We start from the raw sequence: 24855 nt of genomic DNA on the forward strand, positions 1-24855 counted from the left end.
TCCTTCTTGGTGTTTATGCTTCTGGCAAACACTTTTGATCAGTGAAGAATATTTTGCAAGAAAGGTCTGTGTCTTTGAATATGCGAAGGAAGGAACTCTAGCTCATGCCACAGCCGCACGCAGCTGTTTCTTGAATATGTTTGATTTGCAGCAACTGGAAGATGGCAACTAAGTTTCAGCTGAACTGTGTATAGACTGTATTATGACTATTTTGAACTTACCATGTGGAGTGATTGTCTGCAATGGCTTTGTAGGGTTCCTTACATTCCATATAGTCAAGGTTCCATCTGAATGGCTACAAATAAATTGCTTGCCTTCATGATGCCAAGCTACAGAATGGATTGCCTATGCATAAGGAAAAACAGAATATTTCAAGCAGAAATATAACAAGTTACACACATGCAGACAGACACACACAACACACACGCAACACTTGCAAGTAGGAAAATTAAAATTAAATTAAACATAATCTATAATCATTAAATACATATCTAAACACTAAAATTGTTCAGGGGTTTATATGACACATATTTTTAATGCAAACCTGTAACCCTGATTCTTAAGAAGATTAGTTTTGTTCTATAAAGAATGCTATTATTTGTGCCTTGTGCAGCAGTTATATTGTAAAGCACGTTGATGCTGGTGAGAGAAATATTAAATACGTACTTCCAGTTGCTTAAGCCACAACAGTCATGTATAGCTTAACTGAAGCATGCACCTATTTCTTTCAATTTTGGCTATGAATAAATATTGCTACCTTAGTTTTACACTGGTTTGTTTACTTGTAGTGCTGGTGAACAATTAATGCACAGTTCCTGCAACTTGGTGCATGAATTTGTAACACAAGGCTAGATAATTCAAATGTGTGGCTACCCTTAAAGCTAGTCTGGAAGCTGTTAGCTATTACAGAATGAAGCAGGTTACACCTTTGCGAAGGGAATCTGCACTGCTTATTGGCTACTGGGTCAGGTTTAAGATTTTGTTACTAGTATATAAAACCCTTCATAACCTAGGACCAGGATAATGGAGACACCACATTCTCTCTTATCAACTTGCCCTGTCACTTGAGGTCATCAGCTGAGGAACTTCTGGTGATTTTGCATGGCTCTATGGCTTGATTAGAATTTACCCGTAGTAGAACCTTCAGTATGCTAAGTCCTTCTCTATGGAATTCCCTGATTCTAGTTGTCAGGCAAGCACCGCCACTGTTTTGTTTCCAGCACTGCAATGAAGGCATTTTTATTTCAACAAGACTCCTCAACTGACCAGTCATGTTTTTTAATTGTACTCTGTTTTAAAGTAACTTTTAATATTGTATTGTATTCCTTTTACCTTTTATTATTCACTGCTCTGGGAGCTGCTTAGATGTCTATCTGTACATAAATATTGTAAATACAGAAATAATAACCTAGATTAGGATGCTATCCTGCTCTTGCACTAATGTATTCCATATTAAGTCATTTCTATTACAGGTCTTGAGGTTCAGTTCTCTTTGATCATATGCAGATTATTTTTCAAGAAAAGAGGTAGGCCTCAAAATCAAAACAACTGATTTCCAGATAATGACATGTAAGTTAGAAACATAGAGTGAGGCAGAAAGGGCCTCTCGGGCCATTTAGTCTGACCCCCCAGCTCCAGCCGGCTCCACTTATGACATGTCTACCATGTGCATGTCCAGCCTATCCTTAAACTCCTTCACCAATGGGGCTTCAATCATGGAAGCCCATTCCATACCCTTGGGGTCCTAACTGTCAGGAAGTATTTCCTAGCATCCAAATTGAGTTTTGCTCCATTGGAACGTGTCCTGCTCTCCTCCAGAGGAAAACAGGTCTCTACCCACCTCCATGTGACACCCCCTCATGTTCCTATATGCTACCAACAGATCCCTTCAGAGTCTGCTCTTCTCCAGGCTGAAAAGCCCCAGTTCTCTCAGTCTTGCCTCATACAGCTTCCCCTGCAATCCAGCCACCATACCTTGTGGCCCTATGCTGCATCAATTCCAACCTTCCTGTAATTTGGAGTCCAGAACTGAAAACAATACTCCAGTTGTGGGCGCACCAGAGTGGTATAGAGTGGCGGTAATACCGCTCTCGATCAAGAAACCACAGTTCTGGATATGCATCCAAGGGTGGCATTCACCCTCTTGACCACTGCATCTCACTGCTGACTTATCTTTAGCCTGCAGTAAACCAGTAGCCCAAGATCCCTTTCACAAGTGCTGCTCTCCAGCACTTGTCCCCTAACCTGTACTTATGACACCCATTCCTATGCCTCAAGTGCAAAATCTTGCACTTATCCACATTGAACGCCATGCTGTTGTCCCACACCCATTTCCATAGTCTGTCTAGATCCTTCTGGATCCACAGTACCTGCTCCTCAGTTGTGGCCACTGTTCCCATTTTCATATTGTCTGTGAATTTGATCAGCAGAATGGTCATCCCCTCTTCCAGGTCATTGATGAAAAGATTGAACAGGATCAGTCTGAGGACAGAGCCCTGGGGGACCCTGTTTGTCACTGGCTGCCATCTTGATGACTCTTCACTAATAGTTACCCTCTACTTTTGGCCTGTCAACCATTGGACAGTGCAATGGTCTATCCCAAAACTCAGTTTCTCAACCAGGCACTTTGCCAAAGGCCTTGCTGAAATCCAGGCAAACCACATCCACCACATCCCCTCCATCTAGCCACCCTGAAACTTTGTCATAGAATTCCATGAGGTTTGTCTGGCAAGATCTGCTTTTACGGAAGCTACGTTGCATGGCCACCAACCTCCCTTCCCTATCTAGGATTACTTTCCATTGTCTCTCCTAGAATGGATGTAAGGCTAACTGGCCTGTAATTCTTCATGTTCCCTGTACTACTCTTTCTGAAAATTGGGACCACTGACACCACTCTCCAGTCCTCTGGGACCTCACCCATTCTCCATGATGCCTCAAAAGTGGAGGCCAACAGGCACAAAAGGACCTCTGCCAAGTACCATTGGGTACAACCCATCAGGGCCCAGCGCCATTGTAACACCCAGTGCCCTGAGGAGCTCCTCGACATAGGGGGGTGACTCTAATCTGTGCATCTAAATCCCCAGCCTCATCCAGTCCCCCATGTAGTTCTCCCCCACCTACTTTGGAGAGAACACAGAGGCAAAATAATCATTCAGCATCTGTGCTGTTCCCTCACATCAGTCACCGAATTCCCTTCTCCTTTATTAAGCAGTCCCATCACCTGTCTTCCCTTCCTCTTGCAATTTCATGTTGATAGAAGCCCTTTTTGTAGTTCTTGATATTCTTTGCAAGTCTCCTCTCATAATCAACCTTAGTCTTGCAAGGAATCCTTCTGCAACGGGCCTCCTTCTCCCGGTAAACCCTTTTGTCTACTTGCCCCAGTGCCCATTTCCTAGAAAGGTTCCTCTTACATCTAATCCCTCTTACAGCCTCTTTTTTCATCCATGGCAGTGCTCTCCGTCATCTCCCCACCTTGCTAAGTAGTGCTATTGCCAAGGCTAGAGCTCCCTTTTAAGTGCCATCCACCCCTTCTGAACTCCCTCACCTTCCAGTATCTTCTCACAGGAGACTTCTCCCAGTCTTGCTTTCAATTGACCAAAGTTGGCCCTTGTGAAGTCCCAGCTTCTAGTACTCAACCTGCCGCTTGTCCACATTCTCCTGATCTCAAAGCAAAGGAAAGAGAGCTTTGCATCCAGAGCTACTCTAATCTGCACCCCATCTATCAGCTCCTCCCTGTTGTTCAAGACCAAGTCAAGGATATTTCTCCTTCTCATCACCTTCCAGAACTTTTGCATAAAAAACTCTCCCTCTGTAGTGTCTAGGAAGTGACGTGACCTGGCTGTTGCCACCAAGTGAGTCTCCCAACTAGTATCTGGAAGATTGAAATCTCTCATAATTACTGTGTCCCTCACCTGAGATATCCTGTCAATCTGGACTGTCAGGGCATCATTCAGGGTCTCAAGTTGACTTGGAGGGCGATAACATATCCCCACTGTCAGGTCCCTCCCCCTGTTGAAACCCTTCCGTTTCACCCAGACCACCTCTACCAAATCCCCATTTACACCAACTTGTGTCTCATTGCATCCTATCCCTTCCCTGACATATAATGCTATGCCCCCCTCCCTTCTTTCACTTCCTGTCCTTTCTAAACAGGACATATCCCTCTATGTTTACATACCAGTCTTTCCTTTCATCCCACCATGTTTCTGTGATCCCTACCAGGTCATACCCTCCTATTCCCAGGAGAACCTCAAGCTCTTCCTGCTTATTACCCATGCTCCTAGAATTGGTGTACATGCATCTCAGCTCCTTCCCACAGATCCCTTTCTTTTGGTCCCCTGGCTTTCTCCTTCCCCGATACTGGCACCCTCTTTGTTGGAGTCCTGTCAGTCCCTGCATTACCTCTAACACCCTAGTCCTCTCCCGTAACTTGTCCAATCAGGACAAGTTTCTTGGGGGCCTGATTCCCCCCTCCCCGTTTAAAGCCTTCTGGACAAAGCACACTGGAGTATTTCTGAAGGACCTTTTCCCCATCCTCATGAGGTGCACCCCATCCCTTGCCAAAGGTCCACTGGAAAGAAACTGGGTGCTGTGGTCAAGGAACTTGAAACACTCCTTCTGACACCACACCCTGAGTCAGTTGTTCTCCTCTGAAACCCACATTCCCTGGCTTGCCCAAATCCCTGGTCAGGCAAGATAGAAGAAAGGGCCTCTTAGGTCTTTAGGTCGCTGAGTTTCTTGCCCAAAGCTTCAAAGTCCCTAGTGATCCCACCCATCCCCTGTCTAGCATTATGTGACTGCTAACTGACCAGACCACACTGCACTGCAGAACTGCCCCCACCCCCGCTATGTTAGATCTATTATACATTACGTATAAAAAATAATCTATGGTCCAACAAAATTATACCGCATTATTGTTTGTAAAATAAGGAATCAAATTTCTAAATTTAATAAACAGTGCATTAAATACTTTAACTGAATACATAAAATGTATGTAACTTGTTATTTTCTAGTTAGACAATTCCTGCACATCTTTATTTCCTCAGGTCTATACACACAGTGCAGTTCCAATTCCCCTTTACAGAAAAAGTGCAAGCTTTTGCGCTATAAGCAGCAGCTATCAGCTAACACAGCCAAAGCAATGTGCATCGCACAAACTGCAACTTTGTGTTAATTGGCTAATATTACCAAGATATACATAACTTAGAAGAAAAACATCTCCAGAATTTAGTACTTAGAAATCTATTATTACACTGTTAAGCTTTGCAAGTAGTGTTAAGCTTCTACCCTATTGTCTACTAAGGAACCTTTGAATGTCTGCCATATAAACTTTATGTAATATAAACCAGTTTAGTGTGTTTTGGGGTGCATACTCTGTGGTGCTAGAAGGGGCTAGGAACTTAGCCAACATTCTCCAGGGATTGCCAGGACTAATCTGGCCTTCCTGGAAAGCTTAGCCACAATAATTAATCTTGTAATTGAGGAATCTCTGATAAACTTTTAAGGAATTCCAGAGGTTTCTACGGCACATTTTGTAAACCAATGAATTACAATGCTATTAAATTTAATATTCTGAAATATAAATAGTAATATTACACTTTACAAAATGTAATAAAATGCAAACTGAAAATTAAACAGATCAATCATAAGCCTTGTGCACTGAATATTTCAGCCAAATATTTCAGCCAAATATTTTCACATTATCTCAAAATAATAAACTACTAATTAACCAAAGTTAACCAGCACATTCATCTACTAGTTTTTGTTTTTACTCTTTTCTTCATACTTAAGCACATTTTCTAAAATACCTGAGTATAACTTGCAAATGTTTTTACTTTGAAACTTTTCTAGTTTCTTTCAAGCAACTTCTATTCTCACTGAAAATTATGTGGTTAATAGACATGTCCTCGAAGTTTACCAAAAACATTCCTATATTACTTTTATTTCTATAGAACTTCTCATTATACCATTTTACTGCTATAAATCACAACATTTGATATCAGATTTCATACACGGTGCCTATAAAGCATCACAAATGCAACTTTAAAGAGATTTAAAACAACACATTATAAACAAGTAAGGGACAAAGAAGTAAAAATTAAGTGACTGAAGACAATCCTGTAATTGTCGTGAAAACATCTCTTTGTCCTGCACAACTAATACTACATTCAAAAAGAAGAAACAAAACCGACTGTAAGAGCAGAGAATTACATTTTCTTTTATAAAACCAGAACTATATTTTTCCCTTTCTCTGAAGGGGACAAAAGAAGTTCCATCATCTCCCAATCTAAAGTTGTGGTCATCTACCAAAAAAGGAACTGTCAAGCTAGAAACTGTAACTGATTGCAGCTAAATAGACTTTTATGGAGTGTAGGATGGGGGACTTTCTGTGATCTTGCACATAGAGGTTTACTGTTCAGCTAGTTCCCTGTTTGACCTATTACAGGTTGGCAGGTTCACAATAAATTTTATAGTAAAAATAGAGAAAGTAACATAATGCAAACTTGTAGACATATTTCCATAGCTTTGGGTGAAAAGGAGCTACATCATTCCTACTACTTCAAATCAAATTATACCAACCTCTTCCCTTTTCCTACCATGAAGGCAGTGTTCTCATTTGCTACCTCTGAGAAACCCTCTTATTATATACCCATTCCATGGGCTAGAACATTGTAGCTGAAAGGAAACTTTAAAAATAGAGAAAACTTTTCCATATGTGAGCTTGTAACAGAGTATCACTAACTGCCTAAGAACTTGTAAATTACTTATCTGTACTGCACAACCCACAAGAATCAGTGCAATGTGATGTTTAGAACATTGGACTGGGACTCAGGAGTTCCTGGTTCTAGTCTTCACTCAATCATGAAGCTGATTCATGACCCTGGTCCAGTCACTGTCTCCCAAATTAACTTTTCCCACAGGGTTAAGGAAGGAGGACTACATTTGTGCTACCTTGAAAGAAAGGCAGAATAGAGCTGTAACAAATAAATACATAAATAATGTAATTGAGGTTTGAATTGATTATAAAAATATGTAGTTATGTCTTCAAATTTCCTCCCCAACAATATTGCATATTTTCTGTTTTGTTTGTTTTAAATAATGTAAACCACCTACAGATATAGAGTCTACATGATACACACTGCAGTCACTAGGAACCCTGCCCTACATATACTTTTCATAATTACGATTTCTGTACAATATATCCACAATCAGTATTATCTCAGGCATATTTTGAGAGTATTGGAGGGACAGAAATGCAAGGAACCAGTTGAGATTGAGGACAAAATGAATCAAAAATGCAGGGCCCCCTAAACTGGGACCATGCTTTAGGTAGGGGATCAATTGATGCAAAAAATCCCTCTCCAAAATGAGAAAATGGCTTCAGCACAAAATGAGATACGGAATATATTCTGTCCCATCAAACCCTAACTATTCGCAGGGGAGGTAGCAAATAGTTCTTGTTCATATCACAACTGTGTCTTCTAACTTTGTGGTCTGATCTGCCAAAGTATGATGAAAGTGAACTCCCATCCATCATTAATTCCACTGCCAGAGATAAAAATAGTTACTGTATGCTTCTTCAGACCTGTACATGTAACAATTTGATCCTCAATTCTCTCTGTCACACTCCTGCGCAAACAAGGAAAATGAAGACCAGTTCCATGGGTAAGTACTGTGGAAATACTATACAGATGAATATAAATTCATCTTGGCTTTTAAAAACAAATGGGCAATAATCAGGAATCAATTGATAAAAAGAAAGGTGAATCCCATAGAACAGGTCTACACAATATCTGGACAAGGCAGTGTGTAGTTTGACTGTTCCTACTTCAAATGACAGTGGCTTAAAGACCCACAGCTCATGGGTTGTTCGATGTTATGTGTGAACCAGGAATTCTGCCTTGTCTTTCCCTAACAAACTAGATAAATAACCCAATTTTTTCTTGGGTCATTTATCTGGCCTCTCAGAATTTTTAAAAATTCTGTCATCTTGTGACATGCATATCAAGTCAAAGAATCTGTTTACCAATCTGACTGACAAATTTCAGAGTATCACTTTCTTCAAGTGAACTAGGACATATAACAAAACATCTATATGCATGCTAACATCCTTTACTGTTTGTGGTTACTATAAAGAGATTGTATACATATTGGATGTGATATACAAACATACATACAATTTTTAAAATGTTTGCTTGATGCTGCACTTATCCTTTTTGGTCACTAATCAGGTAGACTGTTGAAGCAGAGTAAAAACTATTTAACCTAATAATGGAGATTACTGGAAGGAAGGAAGTTAAATACTGCTTGCATTTTGTTAGGGCAAATAGTGCTGGGAATCAGCTTAAAGGGACATTTAAACATAGACTGCTGGTTTAACTTCAACATTTCCTCTCTCCCTTAGGTCCTTCAAATACAGAAATTTGAAGAGTTTCTAAGAAAAAAAAATCTCAGAAACTTCCATAGGCTAAATAGAGCATCTTATGAGGATACTAAATAACTGCTATATTTAACTATGAACTCCTAACCTAATCACACTCACTAACCTTTGGGTGTAGGGTAAATTCCAGTCTTGGGGTACAGCAGTGACATTAGAGACATCACACATCAAAAATAGGCTTCTGCCTCCTGAATGGACTGAAGATTCATCAAAAGAAGTCCTAAAAAAGGAAAATATTTTCTCTCTTTTATAGAATGCTCCCTTAAAATAGCCAATATGTTTCTTGGCTTGGTATAATCATGGGTAGCATCTAGTAGAAGATACCAAAAACTGGTATATGTCTTTAAGTGTTATTCTAATTAAAGTAGGTGAAAACAATTTACCATCTTAGTAGTCATGATGGTTTTAATAAAGCTGCAAATGGAAATGTAAAAAGTTAAAACTACTCTTTTGCAAGTATAAGGCACATTCGAATTTCCATGTATATGTATACTTGTTTTTAATATACATAGAATTGTGCACTCAAGAGTAAAAAAAGTGATTCAAGGATCTATGTAAATAAAAAGGAGAAAAAACTAAGGAAGTTTTATTTACTATTGATCAAGGTATTAGCAATTTTCATTTAATAAGCATTACTATACTAGCTTTTGCTTCATTTCTATAATGTCAGCTACTCATAAAGGAAGCAATGTTTTGCCACATTACTGGACAAGTATGTAAATGTGCCCAACATTTGGTTTCATAATTTCTGACTAATTTCCTTTCAATTCATAAAATTATTGTTAAAAACTTATCAGTAATCATATCGGGGGGCCATAAATTATTATGGTTTTTATCTCCCTTGCTTAGAAAGCATCATCATATATAGTCTATTGATGTCCTATAGCCAAATTGGATATAACTTACAACTGGTCAAGATCCAACCTCTCAAGTACATAATTGCATTTACCAGAGAATCCAGTATTTTAAACAATTACAGCTATGCAGTGAGACTAAAGAGCCACACCTGAGCTAAACAGAAGTGACTTCTATAATATGCTTATCAAATTGATCTTGGTGAACATTACTTCCAAGAAGGCCCAAAATGTATGATCCAAAACAAAACTTGAACAGCTTTTTCTGCACAGAATTAAAGTGATGAAAATACCTTCTCTGCCACCATGGTAGAGACTACTCAATCTTTGCATGATTTAAATGCTTCTATGTACTAGATGTCCAACTACCTTGTTTAAGTTACCTGCTTAAAAAAGCAACCAGAAAAAGAAGAGCAATAAGGCAGACCTAACTATATGTATACAAAAATGAAGTCCAGGACAATTAAACAAGCCAATGAGATAAAGATAAAATATTTTACTGTAAATGAAATGACATATCAAAGTAATGCAGCAGACTGTAGAGAAGACAATTTTTGCCTGTAGTCCTTTCTTCATGAACCCACTTGAACGCTCTGAAAATTTGTTCCAGAAGGTTAGGGTCTCTCCACAAGATCAAGATATCTTAAGTGAAATCTACTGAACAAAGACAATGATGCTTAAAGGATCTTGGAGTAATCCTACAGACAATTCTTAGAAACAACTCTCACTGAATCCAACAGTACTTACATTATGACTAGGCATGCTAATGAACTTTCATATTCCAGGAATCATATTTTTGCATTTTGACCAACATTTGCAGTCAAGTTGAGAGGCACTAATGGTTACCCAGCAGTGCTTGCATTTTGTTTTATACAGCCTGTATCTGTACTGTTTGATTAACTTATCAAAACTTTCTACTGGTTCATTTGTCCCTGAACCACAATAAAAGGCATCTAATATATCAAAAACATTTATTTAGACTGCAACATATGGCAACATCATTGAAACAGAAATTATTCATGAAAATGTTTTCCCTCCGTGGAGGGCAGCTTAAGAACTGCCCCAACAAGCTTAATTTTATCAGGAAGCTTTAATTGTCACATCTGCAATATGAAATATTGTTAAATTGCCATGAAATGATATGTTGCAGACTGTAAAATTTGCGATATAGCTATAATAAAAGCCTACCAATGTCCAGATCTGTCTATTTTGCATGTGCTTGTTATGTTTATTATGAATATTTCTGTGATGTGTGATTCAAACAATTCACACAGATTTGTATATAAATATTGGAATGGAAATATATTAACTTTTATCATCAAATAACCATTTATATACAGTTTCTTTAAACATATGCATTCTTAACTGCATTTTATTTCCAAACAGATTACTATATCTTTGAACTGAAAATTGTACTGCAAAGTTTGAAGAATGTGAAACCTATATAATTTGAAATCAGAATCATATTCTGATCTATACACCAGATCATATCACTTTGCACTGGAAATAATAGAGATCAAAGGTCCCGAGCATCCTACCACAAAACTGTCAACCACATTAATTTCTATATATATTTTCCTCTGTCACTCTCAGAATCCATGACTCACTGCCACTTTCATCGCTATAGCACATACTAAGGATTTGTCTGATAATGTCCAGGAGTTGAAACTGCTACCACAGGAGGATGATTTATCCCAGGTCCATCTAGTTCAGCGTAGCGAATTCAGACTGGCAGCAGTCCTCTAGCATTTCAAACATAAGTACTACTTCAGCACTACATGACAATGCAAGAAATTAAACCTGGAACCTGCTGCATGCAAATCACATGCTTTACCACTGAGATACTAATCTCCATTCAAGTCAGAGCAGTATCCACCCTTTTGCTTAAGTGAGGACTGGGAAACTACCTTGTAACATTTTAGAGAAGCCAGTTCAGATTGCATTTGCTATTGCTTTTTTACTTTTTAATTATGCTTGTTCACAAAGTGTGAATACAGTCAACATTATATTTTTATCTCTGATTTTGTAATAGTTAGCATTGGTTAATGGGTCAGGTTTTTATTGACCCAAAGGTTAAATTGCAGTTTCTATTGTGATACACAGATTCAGGAAGAATTTATGCATAAACTACCTGTACCTGCTAAGTGCTGACTGCTATTCTTGTGTTGACTGAAATTTCCTTTAAAAAGCCCTTTTATATGCAGCATTTTTTTCTGGAATGGAAGTTGAAACTACCAAAGCTAACTACAGTCTATTATATTCCCAACAGCTTCTCAAAATAGAAGTAATTTATCACTTTGCTTGTATCATAACTTTTATTTTAGTGGTTACACCATCTGAAAACCATCAAAGCACATGTTTACAGTTTTTGTAGTATTTGTCTGCGCATCCCCATGTGTCCAGAAAATCCCATTTCAAAGCATTATAGGGGTTCATAAGACTCCAAGGGCAAATCTTATCCTAGAGAATTGTTATTCTGCTCCAACTTGGCCTTATCTTACAAGAGTTAACAGAAGCTTATCTTCATACAAAAGAAAACTTTGATTTCTTACAAATAATGTTCTTTCACAAGACAAACAAACAAAAATTCCTATGACAAAATCCAACAACTTCTAATATGGCAGGCTTTTTACCTCGTCCATGCAATCTGCCAAACTCACTCATCCACTGGAGAAGATCTTGAGAGTGCCTCAGGATCTGCAGGTAGGAGAGGGAAATGCCCCCCTCCTCTCTTCTGGTAGCCCAATTAGGAATTTAAATTAATATTGTGGATCTCATGCATACCAGTAGCTTTTGAATTAGACTAGGCTGTATTCATTTAAGTGTACCCACTGCTGCTTCCATTAGCAACATGGAAAGACAGCAATTCCCTTCCTCCCCTTAAATCAATTCTGGAGATTTAAAGGACACATTCAAAACAGAAGCGTATAGTGGAGGGAAAGGAAGAAAAATTATCATTATGCAAGCAAAAACACACAACCTTGAATTTCACTCACCGATTCTGAATATAATACAAATCATATCTATGTTTATGATAAACTGGTGTTATTGGGAAAGAATAATTAGCTTTATTTCCAGTAAGGACTTTAAAAGGCTCCATGAGATACTGATAAACAGCACCAAAACAACACACCAAAAATTCCAAGGGTAGAAAACTATGCAAGATGAAATTTGTACTTTAAGATCTTCTTTATATTTAGTGCTACTTACTTTCAGAGAAACAGCCAGGACTGGAGCTTATAAAAATTATTTATGTGACTGTTCACATGACATTCCATCATTGGTTATCTAAACTACAGAGAGGCTGCAGCATCTACAGCCACCATTTTGAATATACAACCCCTCACTCAGGGGCTATTATGTCACTCAAATTTGGTCAGCATGTGTTATATGAGTGTTAAAGCAACTCTTGCATAAACCATGGTCTGTTTCACATGATGCCACTGAGCAATGGTTGGTTATGTAATTTGGTGCTCCCAAGAGCTATGGCTCTTAATTGGTTAAATAATCCATGACAAACCATAGTATGTCTCCAAACCTGCATTATATATCTAAGACAGAGTAAGCAATATATGGTCATCCAGATATTTTAGCCAATTATCTTTCAGTACTGACTATGCTAATGGGATTGTAGCCTGAAATAGGTTAACCATCCCTACTCTAAGAGAAGGAAAGAAAGATTAACAGCTTGAGAAAATGTAATTTAGACTGAATAATGGATACCTAGTGAGCACAGTGCCCAAGCTGTTATACAGACTGAATAATTTAAAATCATACTGAGTCTTAGTATACTCTAAATTTGGATTTTAGTATAAGTTTGACTTTATACAAATATTTCTTTTGAACCTGAAAATAAGTGTATAGGATAAATGTTCTTAATATTTCTGTAATAAGTTCAGAAGATATTTTATATTATAACCTAAAAGCTCTAGCACATTAAGACTTCTTTGCAGGTCAAGAAGCTAGAAATTATCCACTAAGAATATATATGACAGATGACGGATTAAATTCTTGCATGTTATAAAATAGCTGTCAATGTCAAAACTGAAATGCCTTCAACTGTTCTCACAGGATCAAGTGGAACTTAAAATTGGGAAATTTTAGATAACAAAAACGCTGAATGTCAAGGTGAACAAAAGCCAAACATGAAAAATGACATAGATGTCTTTAAAAACTCTAGACTTAGGTTTAATTGGCATGTTTTGAATAAGAAGTTTTCTCTAATGTACAATTCAAAATTGATTATACCTAGCCTGAAGTTGTATGCATAATCCATTTGGTATCTTCTATTTATTTAAAGGAATGTTTAATAACAATGAGATATCTAAAACTGTGAGCCCTAATTTACAGGACAGTAGATATTAACTATAAGTAATTTACACAAATATTATAAACATGTGCGATTTTAGATTGTGGGCCTTCTTGTCAGAAGCTCACCAGGCTTGGGCACTCCCCAGCTACACAGCTCATATAAGAATGTAATAGGGAACTTGGTACTTATGATGAGATCTTTAATTTTAAGGTATTAGGGCTAGAAGTCTAACAATATATAGTGCTTTATATAATTTATATTTTGATACGATGCTACAAGTATATTTGCAATAAAATGAAAAAGGGATTTTTGAACCATTACTTATTATTGTTGGTTCAAAACCAAAATTGAGCCCACCTAAGGAAATTGATATTTGCTTTGTCTGAAGTGCACTGCTAGATTGATCTATAATTTTAAAATCTAAAGCAGCTCCTTGGTGTAAATTCATCAAATTTGATCACTCTAGATCTTGCTGTTCAACCATTATCCCCAATTATAAGCTCCTTCACTTCTTTGCATTTTCAAACTATGCAAACAATCCTTTTGATGGGTCAATATTCACACACTCCAACAGAACATTGTCTATGTATTTGTGATTCTTCTGTAGCAGAAAATCTTCCTTATTGCATGATACCCTGTCTGCTGTACGGAAATGTAAGATATAAAATTTGAGGTAGAATTTTATCTGCCATTGATACATACTCAGAATCAGAGAAAATTGTATTTATATTATCAGATAATGATGTTTACATATCGTATAAAGTGTCTCTATTTGCTTTAGCAGCTGTGAAGATTAGATCGAAGGTAGCACTGAAGGGGGTAACTAATTTATAGCAATTAAACTAGTTTTTATTTTACTTATATATTTTTTCTATTTTAATATCTGTCAGCGATTAATTTTCTTAATTTTTCACTATGTCTTTTGCAAATGTTGTAATGGCTTATAGCTAAATACGATAAGACTTGACTATAGGTAGTTAATTGGCAGCCAAAGGCTTCCTAAATACTAGAATTACTAGTATGAAAACACTTTGCAAAAGCCAAATCTGTAACAGCTTAAGCAGTTATCGTTAATAAGTAGCATCAATGAAGCTTTTGGAGAAAAATAATACTTGCTTTAGAGAATACGTCATTATATGTTTCTCGGTGCCAGGTTAAGACCTTTTTATTTAATCAATATTTTAATAAGCTTTAATATCAAATTTTATTATTGTATTTTATTAATTGCAGGCAGATTGAGTCGTCAATTTATTTATGCTGTTAGCTGTCCAGAGACGTTAGTAATTGGACATACAAATTTTATAAATAAATGAATACAAAAAAAATGCAATAAGGCACATATTTTTTTGTGTGCAAAAAGGCAAACAAAAGGGGGATGCAAAGGGATTTCTGAGAAATATATCACTAACATTAGATGCAACAATAAGAACCTCTTTAAAAACATAAGAAGTACAAACCAGCTAGGGTCCAAAGGATGACAATAAGTTAAAATAGTACTACAGGAAGCTAAGGATATTGCAGAGAACCCCAGTAAATTCTTCACATCAGTCTTCATTACAAATGTTACAGTGTAAATACTGATGCTTGAAATGCTATTTGCAGTAAGGAGGTCTAAGGTGTTGATGAAAAATGAAATTCTTGATCCCAGTATAAACTGTGGCCATGGCAATTCATCCTCTGGTAACCTCCTGAGTTAGTTTACTGCAGTGTGCTACTGCCCTGAAAGACTACTTTTGCGTAGCTGCAATCCTGTTGCAGAACTCCCTTTCCAGGGACATTTCCTCATTGTTGATATTCATATGGCTAATAAGAAATGTAAAATTTCACTGAACTTTTACAAACTAAGGCTGTTCTTTGATTCCAGAACATGTCCTTATTTTATTCTAATGTATTTTATCAGCTGCTAATTTTGTTTCAACTTGTATTTTACTGTGCTTTTTGTTTTATTGTAAATCACTTTAAGCCCACTTTAGGTGAATGGGGAATTCAGAAATATTTTAAATAAAGTAAATAATATGTGGAAGCTTCAGTCAGTGCAGTATGCTGTCACTACATTCCTTATTAGTATAATCATATGTCATATAAGTCATTTTTCCCTTATCATTCTCGCCATGTTTTGAGGCCTTCTCCTAAAGTCTTCTCCTAATGGTTTTTTCAGGCACCTACTTTACTGGAAATACAGTATTCAGCAAAAAGAAAGATGGCTTTTTCAGCCATGAGTTGTTGGCAACTGAACATTCTCTCTAGACTGAAATTTACATGCTGCCAATTTTTCAGTATTTTGGCACAAGGAAAAAATGTATTTTCATTCAGCTAGGCATTTCAATTTGACATTCTTCTTTTGAAAAATGGATTCTTCTTGCTACATTATTTCGCCCAAAGTAAAATCCAACAAAGATTAAAAAAATTAGAAAAATATTATTCTATTAGTTTTTGTCAGGATATATAACCAGATTAGTTTTGTTAATATTAATTTTCTTATATATGGAAAATGTTTAAAAATAATTCAAGAGTATTCAGGTCTTTATATACCATAAATGGGTAAAAGGTCTTTGGTTAAAATGTCTGTCCTTTCTAAACTTTCAATTTATAGCTACTCATCTGAAGTTCTAATGCCACTATTAAAAATAAGAAGAGAAGAACTGAAACAATTCATACGTAGACATGGACTACAGCTCCATCTTTTGTCTTCAACGGACAAAAGAAATCAACAGAAGGAATTTTAGTTTAAAACTTTTCTGATATTATCACACAATTGCAGGAATCTCAGACCAATAAAAGCAAAGCTAAGGGATTAAGCTTTGAACCAGCTGATCCACTATACTACTGAAATATGATTTACTGAACACTAAGAGAGCACAAACAACTAGAATATGCTTGTGCTATTGCAATTTTAAACTGTTGAGCCTAAAGTGCAAGTCATGTATAAGACTAAGCCATGGTGCTCCTTGGGCTTGTACCCTCTTTCTTCTCTTCCTCTTGTGGCCCGAAGGAAAGCAAATGCACTCCTGTTTATGTCAAACAAGTCACAATTTCTTATGCAGTCTTAAAATAAGGCTTCAGATCCTGGCTTGTTCTTACTAACCACAGTGATAAATTCGTTTTTTCAACTTCAGTCTTCAAATGAACTATGGCTATTTTAAGATTAAAACTTCTTTTCATGGACACTAAAACAGTGTGTGTGAGAGAGCAATGGAGAGCTAGATCACGAGCAGGCACACTGAATTCTTGAGGTTGGCAGTACTCATTCTTCTAGATTATGCCAAGAAGAAAGAACATAGTTTCCTCTTACAGTTGAAGCAAGTACAATTCCTTTCTAAAGCTAAGTTTAAGCATTGCAAAAACAACACATCCCTTCCACCTTTTGTTCAGAATTAAGTGAAATTGTTCATGTATCAATTAAGCTTATAGGATAAAGCAGTGATTAAGGATTGATGTAGCATTTCCTTCTGTTTTCCCATTCCCCCCATATCCAAATCTCCCATATAGACTTCAGGTTTCTAATTATCATTAGTATAAATGTTGAAATACTATAGTTAAATAGCTTCACTGAGGGCTTGTAGAAGACTCAAATATAAACTATCAAATATTAATTGTATGTTATTCAGCATCACAATATTTATTTGATTTATATCCCACCTTTTTTCTTGTTTAAAGACTCAAAGCGATTCACACATTCTCCTCCTGCTGCCCTCAAACTTATCCCCACAACACCCTGTCAAGTAGGTTGGGCTGAGAGACTCAGTCTGGCCCAAGGTAACCCAGTTGGCTCCATGGCTGAGAGGAGACTAGAACCCAGCTCACCTGAGTCCCAGTCCCACACTCTTAACCACTGTATCTTAAATTTGCCAAGACATGTTTTACTCAAAGGTACATATCCCTGCACTTGCATACACCTTCCCCTTACAGATTTGCTGTTACAAACATCAAGCAGTACTGTATGAAGTGGCACTCAATACCCAAGTTCTGAGGTAAATCCGCAAGATGAAAAAGAATTAAGCAATTACAGGGGTAGCTACAACTCAGCATTGTAATATGACTACTGAAAACTTTCCCACATGAACTTGAAGTAAACTATCCATATTTATTTATTTATTTAGCTGGTGCTCCCTTCATACAAATATATTTCTGGGTACTTTACACTAAGAAATGAAATATTTACAAATTCATTTAATTTAAAATGCAGATGTGCTGAGCTTGTTACTGCCCCAAACCAGTAACTGTTCAACTCAAACACAGAAGGATCTGACACGTATTTCAATGTTTGCTTCACTCACAGAATTTATACTATTTATAGCAGCAAACCACATTTGCATTCATTATGTTTAGACTCTTGAAGTCAGATCTTTAAGCTTATACTAAAGCAGAGTAAGAACCCAAATTAAAGGTGGTTAGAAGGGCTGGTAAGGATTGCAGATCTTTCTTCCCAACTTCTTCCCATTTTTGTAGAAGATTAAGGCATCTCTCCTATTCTCTTATGGCATCTCTCTAATATTCCCCTCTTGTCCCTTTAGGATCCTCCAACACTTAAAGAGTAGAAGTAGATAAATATTCAATACATATACCAATACATAAATGACACTGAAGTTTAGTTATCTCAGAACTTAACTCTTAACTTCTAAATTCCTGTGTCATTCAGTAAATCTAAAACAGTTACTAGGGCACTGGTATAGCTTCTCAAGTCCTGCTTCAGCACAACAAATAATGTGGGAATCTGATTACTCTATCTATATATGTATACTTGCTCTACCATTCAAGACTAACATGAACAGCAGTTATTTATTAACAAAAGGTTATTGTATTAAGGTTACTGTATTAATTCTAAAAGCTATACCATAAAAGTTGGTATGATACATGATTTCTGATTACCTCATCATGGGTGTATCTGTATTCTGCTTTCTTGGATTTGAGGTCCCATAATACCACTATTCCTGATTCAAAACCAAGCAAAAGCTGTAATACATAACAGAATATATTATTTTTTTCAGTACGAACAATATTTTTATTTATTTATTTATTTAGAAAATTTCTATGCCGTCCCATTAACCGAAGCCTCGGGACGGCTCACAAAACATAAGCTATTTCCAGTATGTAAAACCCATCTGGGCCAATTTTAAGTTTTGCTACACAGGCATAGTGACTAAATAAGCATAATTCTGAAGATTAGACAGTCCTACCCTACACACCAAAAGGATGATATAACTTTAATATGTTGAAACTAGCATTTGTGACATATTAATTGGCTGAATGTTCTGAAAACATATCGGATATATAGAATATATATATATATCCTGCAGTATATTCTTAAAAGCAACCAGTTAAAGATTAGGCATGAAGATCAGGATATCCAATCTCAATGAATGCCTTATTCAGTACACTGTATTTGTACCACAAACAAATCATTCAAGGGTTGTTTTGCAGGTCAGAACTGTATAAATCCAACCACAAATGAACATTTAAGAGGTTTTAAGGCTATGAAATAAAATTAAAAGCAAGCAGAGGGTATACATCTGCCCTTTCAGCTCATTCAGTAGCTTCACAGCTTGTGTTAAACCATATTGCCATGTACTTTACAGAATAACTTTTCATGCAAAATTTGATTGTTACCCTGGAGGAAAGCTCACTTGAAAAACTGATGAATAAATTTGGGAAAATAAATCATTTTTCCCAATATTCTTTCCTCAAAATGTTTGTCCCCTTTTCTTTTGGAAGCAGGTGAACTGACCTGCTACTCTTCATCTCACAAATGGCTTAAAATGTAGCATGTTGTCCTAAAATAGTAATTCACTGCCAAAATGTGCAAACAAAGGATTCAGAACTAATTCAGATGTTCAGAGGCACTACTAGGTACAATACCAATTCAATCTACTGTGTATCTGAATATAACAATTCATAAAAACCCAACCAGAATATAGGAAACATGAAAAGAAAAAGCTTTACATATGCAAGCAATCTCAGATTCAAATATGATATGAGGTTGGGCCTTTCCAGGCAATCTACTGCAAATCCAGATTTATCCCTTGGGTTCTTTCAACTCATTTCCATCATAGCTGGTCATTATAAAAATTTATAAGAATTGGCACCTGGGTCATCTTCTTTTTCTTCTTCTTCTCTACCCATCCCTTTCTCTGTTCTTTCCTGTTGTACTTTTTTATATTGTAAGCTTAAAGGCAGAAGCTGCCTTGCTTTCGAATGATCTATTAACTGGTCTGGCAGCTTTTTCAGATAAATATATTTCAGCTGGGTATGAAGTAGTATGGTCTATAATAGATTATATTAGGTATTTTACTGTATATTTAAATAGGCTCCAGAAAAATAATCCTATTTTGTGCCATTGTTTTATTAATCTGAACTGCAATGATTTGACTAGAGTGCTATTTTTAGCCTGTAAGCTAAACATTATGCAGATTTAAGTTCTTTACAGTCTTAAGAAGGTCAGATATAAAACTAGACTGCCATGACTAAGCAACTTGTAAATATAATAGAAACTATTAGTCAGAATTCAAGAAAATAGTAGCAGAATGCAACATTATAGTTAATATTCAACCTAGAATATGAGTAATGGTTGAATGGTATAATTCATTTGAACCATATGCCTTTCTACCAATCATCTGTTACTTTCAAGAGAGGGAAACTACATGAAAATGTGTTATCTGCACGCAGAAACTCTTATTAAATGAAACAATCAAATATTCTTTGTTTTTCATATGAAATCATTTTGGTTCCACTTGCAAATTATGTGTGAGAGTGTATTTGAGTAATAAATTACAGCACTGGAAGACCATTATTTAACACCGTAAATCTAAAAAACACAAAATAACTTATTTTTTATGTTTACTGTATCTACAAAGTGGAATTATTAAAACATAGGAAATCTATTATATCTATACTTCACAAAATGTTCACTGTTGCTTGGCAATCACCTTCGTCAACTTGGTAAGCTCTCCAGCCAAAATTGTTAAGAGGTATTATATAAGACCCTACTTTGTACATAAATATATTCAAGATCCACTTTTAATCATAGTATCAGAATATCAGAGAGGATTTTCTAATGTTTAAGATTTATAAAATAATCCTACTAAAAAAACTATTATGAAATACTAAATTCTATTTAATCTGTGAATATGAAAAATTAGAAATCAGTCTTGTACACAAAAAATGTCTACAATGTAAGAGTATCACTGAGTATAAGCAGTGGTGAAACAGTGGCATTGATTCAAAAAAAGGTAAAGTGAGTAGTTTGGCTCTGAGTATAGGTTCCATAGATATATTTTTGAAAGAGTAGTGTGTCATAAGCTACTATTAGTGCAGCTGAACATGTATCTAGTATCTATGCTTGCATAAATGCTTGAACGAGCAATACTTAAGAAACAGGATGAAGCACTTATGTGTTCCTATTGTCAGAAAACAAATTTATACATAGAGAATGAAATGAGCAATGAAATGAATTTTAAAAAATACTTCCCAATAACAGCCTCTGGATGTTTGGCTAACTCAAGAATGTTAAACCTATAACTGAATATTCCTTTTTACTTTATTTTTAAAAACAGGCTATTAAAATAAACATCCAAAAAAGGAATAAGTGGAATAATTTGATACTAATAAGCAACAGAACCATATCCAGTTATTTTTATTTATATTTTTTCAAGTTTTAACTTACTTTGCCTTCATCCATTGGATTGTCACTAATATGGACAACAGGTCCAGGATGGGACTTGGATGACCTGAAAATTTGAAAATGATATATTTTAAGAGCTCAAAACAGGAATGCAGTTAAACAAAAATTACAGTATATATTGTCCACAAAAAAGCAACATAGTGCCCACAGGCATCAATATTAGTAAAATAAATTTGTACCAAGCAAGACTCTTCCCATTTTTAAAATTTCAAAGTATGTTTATATTTTCTTAGTGACAGCTTACACCTGCTTCCACTTTAATTTTCCATAAATGTCTCTGAACAGGTTTCATGTTCTTGGTTTGTTCACAAAATTAACATTATTTTAAGTAAACTCAGTAAAGTTTTAATTGTCTAAATAAATTATGCTTTTAAATTTAATATACCAAACATAATTATTTTATAGGCAAACTAAGTTATTCAAAACATTTTAGGTTCCTATTTTATGAGTAATGAGACAGAACTTCTGTAAGTACTTCCTGAAACATTTGAATCACTCCAGAAGACAGAAGCAGAACTGCAAATAAAGACTAGTATGTTGCATCTGTTCCTGTTTGTTCGGGGAACTATCGATTAATACAGTCATAGAATAGTAGAGTTGGAAAAGGCCATGATGGCCATCAGGTCCAACCCCCACCATCCCAATCAGGTGGTGTGAACAAACTTCTCTTGTTTATTTCAGTTGCAGAAGTAAGAAGTTTTATAGCTGAGGTAACATTCCCTAGTTGTGAAGTTTAATTGAGATTTAGACTGTAAAACTATGGAAGTGAGTTCCATAGTCCTAGCCTCAAAATTTATTTTAAAAAATGAAACAGTTAAGGTAACTGATGCTATACTGTAACATCTAATAGCAGTGGAGGAATAACTGACAGTTTTTTCACATTTGTCTTAGATTAGAACTGCACTAACTGCTACAGTATCTAACCAGAACAAGCCCAGAAACACAGGATTCTGTAGAACAAAACCCAAACATTATTATGATGGAGATTCTATTCACAAGTCATAAAACTGGGCCATCACTTGGATCATCCCTAAATGTCTATCAACAAAAGATAGCAAAATTAAATTTTAATTTGAATGGGATTTTTTTAAAAAATAAATAAACAATATTTATGTTTAATTAAAAAATTAATCATGGCTTCAGTAATTCCAGATGCTTTATATCTCTGATCTTTCTATACATGTATTTTTACTATATAGTTTTTATTAATCTTTTGAAGCAGTAAAGGGTATGTCCCACTTTTTTCTTACAAAGAACTCAAAGCAGCTTACATCATTTTCCTCCTCTCCATTTTCTCCACACGACAACCCTGTGAGGTAGGTTGGGCTGAGAATCTGTAACTGGCCCAAAGTCATCCAGTTGGTTCCATGGCCAAGCAGGACTAGATGGCCTAAGTCCCAGTCCCATGCTCTTAACCACTACACCACACTGGCTCTCAAGCATGTTATATAAGCATGTTGCTGTAAATTTTAAAATAAGGTATTTCATAATCCAAAACTGTTAAGTTTTGTCAATCCTTCAGAAAAAAGCAAAAATGATCCTCTGGAAATGCCCCCTCAGTGTTTCTGAGCATTCATATCTCTAGTTAATATTATTAAAAACACTGCACCATTCAAATCAGAAACATTTTGATCAATGAGAATCCATGAGAACATGAATGGTCACTCTAAGAACCACAGTTACAAGCAAGCAACCTGTCCTCTGTTATTTGCAATCCAGTGTCTCACACATGTAGGTGCCTGAGAAGCAAGAAACTTATCAGAGAAGATCAGAATTAAAGAGAAACTACTCTGCCAAAAGCTGTATTAGCACAAGCTGAAACAGGCAGTAATGTTTGATTAAAGTATAAGGTTGAGCCAAGGTCACTATTCTATACAATTCTGGAAGTGAACTATTGCTTAGGAAAGCAGCAGAAGATACTGTGGTTCTAGTCAATTGTCCCCATTTGTAGATCATCATGGACACTTCATATTTCACTCTACAGGATACTAGGACTGTAGTTAGGTACATTCTGTGCTCCATCAAGTTTAATTTTCTTTCCTCTAAGTTTGATGGGGCAGAGTGGATCTTTTCTTTAGTCTTTGATTTGGATGCTCCCACACTTAAGGAATTCAGTGTGGGGTGTTTGATTAAGGAGGAACATGCCTCTTCCTGAAAACTTTATAGGTTGCTTGTCTTTCTAAACATCGGTAGGAAAGTAGAATGCTTAGCCCAGAAGTGTCAGGTTAATAATTGGTGAAGCCAAGCCTAGCTGTACCCTTTAAAGACCAGGGGGTTTTTTTGTGGGGTGGGGGGTGATCTTTAGTCCAAGCAACTTTGCCATTCTGAGCTCAATTTATGCTTAATTTCATCCGACTGGATTAGAAGGTTTTGCTCTCTTGTAGCAGCATCCAGGGAAAAGGCTGAATCCTGCACAGATGAGGTATAGGACACCTCTGAGCAATAGTCATCCTATGCCAAAGAAATTTGTTAACTGTTGTTTACAGGTTAAGGGCCAGTTGTGATTTGGGTAATTTGCACTGCCAGTGATAATTGCGTAATAGTTAGTTGCAAGATTTTTTTCAGGAACATAAGGGTAAGGAGCAAACTGATAAGGTTTGGTACCATGTTAATTTGTGGTAGCTGCGTATCTGACAATCACTATCATGTGAAATGGCAGTGTGCAGCTAGAGGTTACCTTAGTTCATTCCAAAAAGTGGTGAGAACAAGAATACTGGCAATGGGAACCGTGACACAAAGGGTGAGTTACACAACACAGTAAGTCATGCTGGTTTCTTGCACAGGATGATCTTCTGTGTCATCGAAATTATCTTTCCTTGTACTTCCTCATCTAAATCATTAATAAAGATGTTGAAGAGCACTGGATGCAGGACTGAGCTATGTGTCACCCCACTAGTTACCTCTATCCTAGTGGCAATCCTATTGTGGTATTCCACAGCATGGTACATTTGGTTTTTAGAAACCATGAAAAGAAAAAAAAGGTCTGTTCCATGGTTTCCATGCTTCACCATGGCTTCTCTGTTCAACTGAAACCAGCAACATAGCTTCTACAGTCCTGGTATACAGCTACCACAGAAACTTGTAGAAAGAGTGCCAGCTGCAAAAACCACTCCCACCATCTAGCGTGGGACTGAATTTCAGGTGCAGTGGCTAATACGATATATTCCAATAACAGGAGGACTGAACAAGGAGGGTAGAAACCATTTACTCATCTATCAACCACATCCAGACCTCCCCACAAACTGTGCAAACCAGGATTGCTTGTTGTGACATGTGAACCCAGAAAAAGAATCTTTATTTGTATTTGGTGGTGCCATCAAGGCAGTGAATAATCCTAATAACAACAGGACATAGACCTTCCAGCCTGTTTTGTAAATACACACAATGCATATAGAAGTCCACCCTATGTGCCTCTTCAAGACAGAAAGGGCACCTAGCATATCTGTTAGTCAGCAGTATCTTACTATCACAGTGATTTCAATTTTTTTTAAAGGTCTTGGAGACCATTCACCCCAAAGGGACAAGAAAAAAAGAGAACCAAATTTTGAGTGTGTGTGTGCTGTGCATGCCC

General features: G+C 36.4%; 1 protein-coding gene across 9 annotated transcripts in view; it reads right to left on the reverse strand.

Moving 5' to 3' along the window:
- STXBP5 (syntaxin binding protein 5) overlaps positions 1-24855 on the reverse strand; it is a 159264-nt gene that overhangs the window by 75534 nt on the left and 58875 nt on the right. For all 9 annotated transcript variants that reach the window (XM_044423071.1, XM_044423062.1, XM_044423096.1 and 6 more), the window contains exons 6-8: positions 21267-21330; positions 18476-18559; positions 222-345 (exon numbers count right to left, since the gene is read on the reverse strand). In XM_044423071.1, the coding sequence (XP_044279006.1) occupies positions 222-345; positions 18476-18559; positions 21267-21330 (272 nt within the window). The remainder of the gene's footprint in view (positions 1-221; positions 346-18475; positions 18560-21266; positions 21331-24855) is intronic.

Source organism: Varanus komodoensis, unplaced genomic scaffold (assembly GCF_004798865.1).
Source record: "Varanus komodoensis strain SLA01 unplaced genomic scaffold, ASM479886v1 scaffold1, whole genome shotgun sequence".
Classification (NCBI taxonomy): Eukaryota; Metazoa; Chordata; class Lepidosauria; order Squamata; family Varanidae; genus Varanus; species Varanus komodoensis.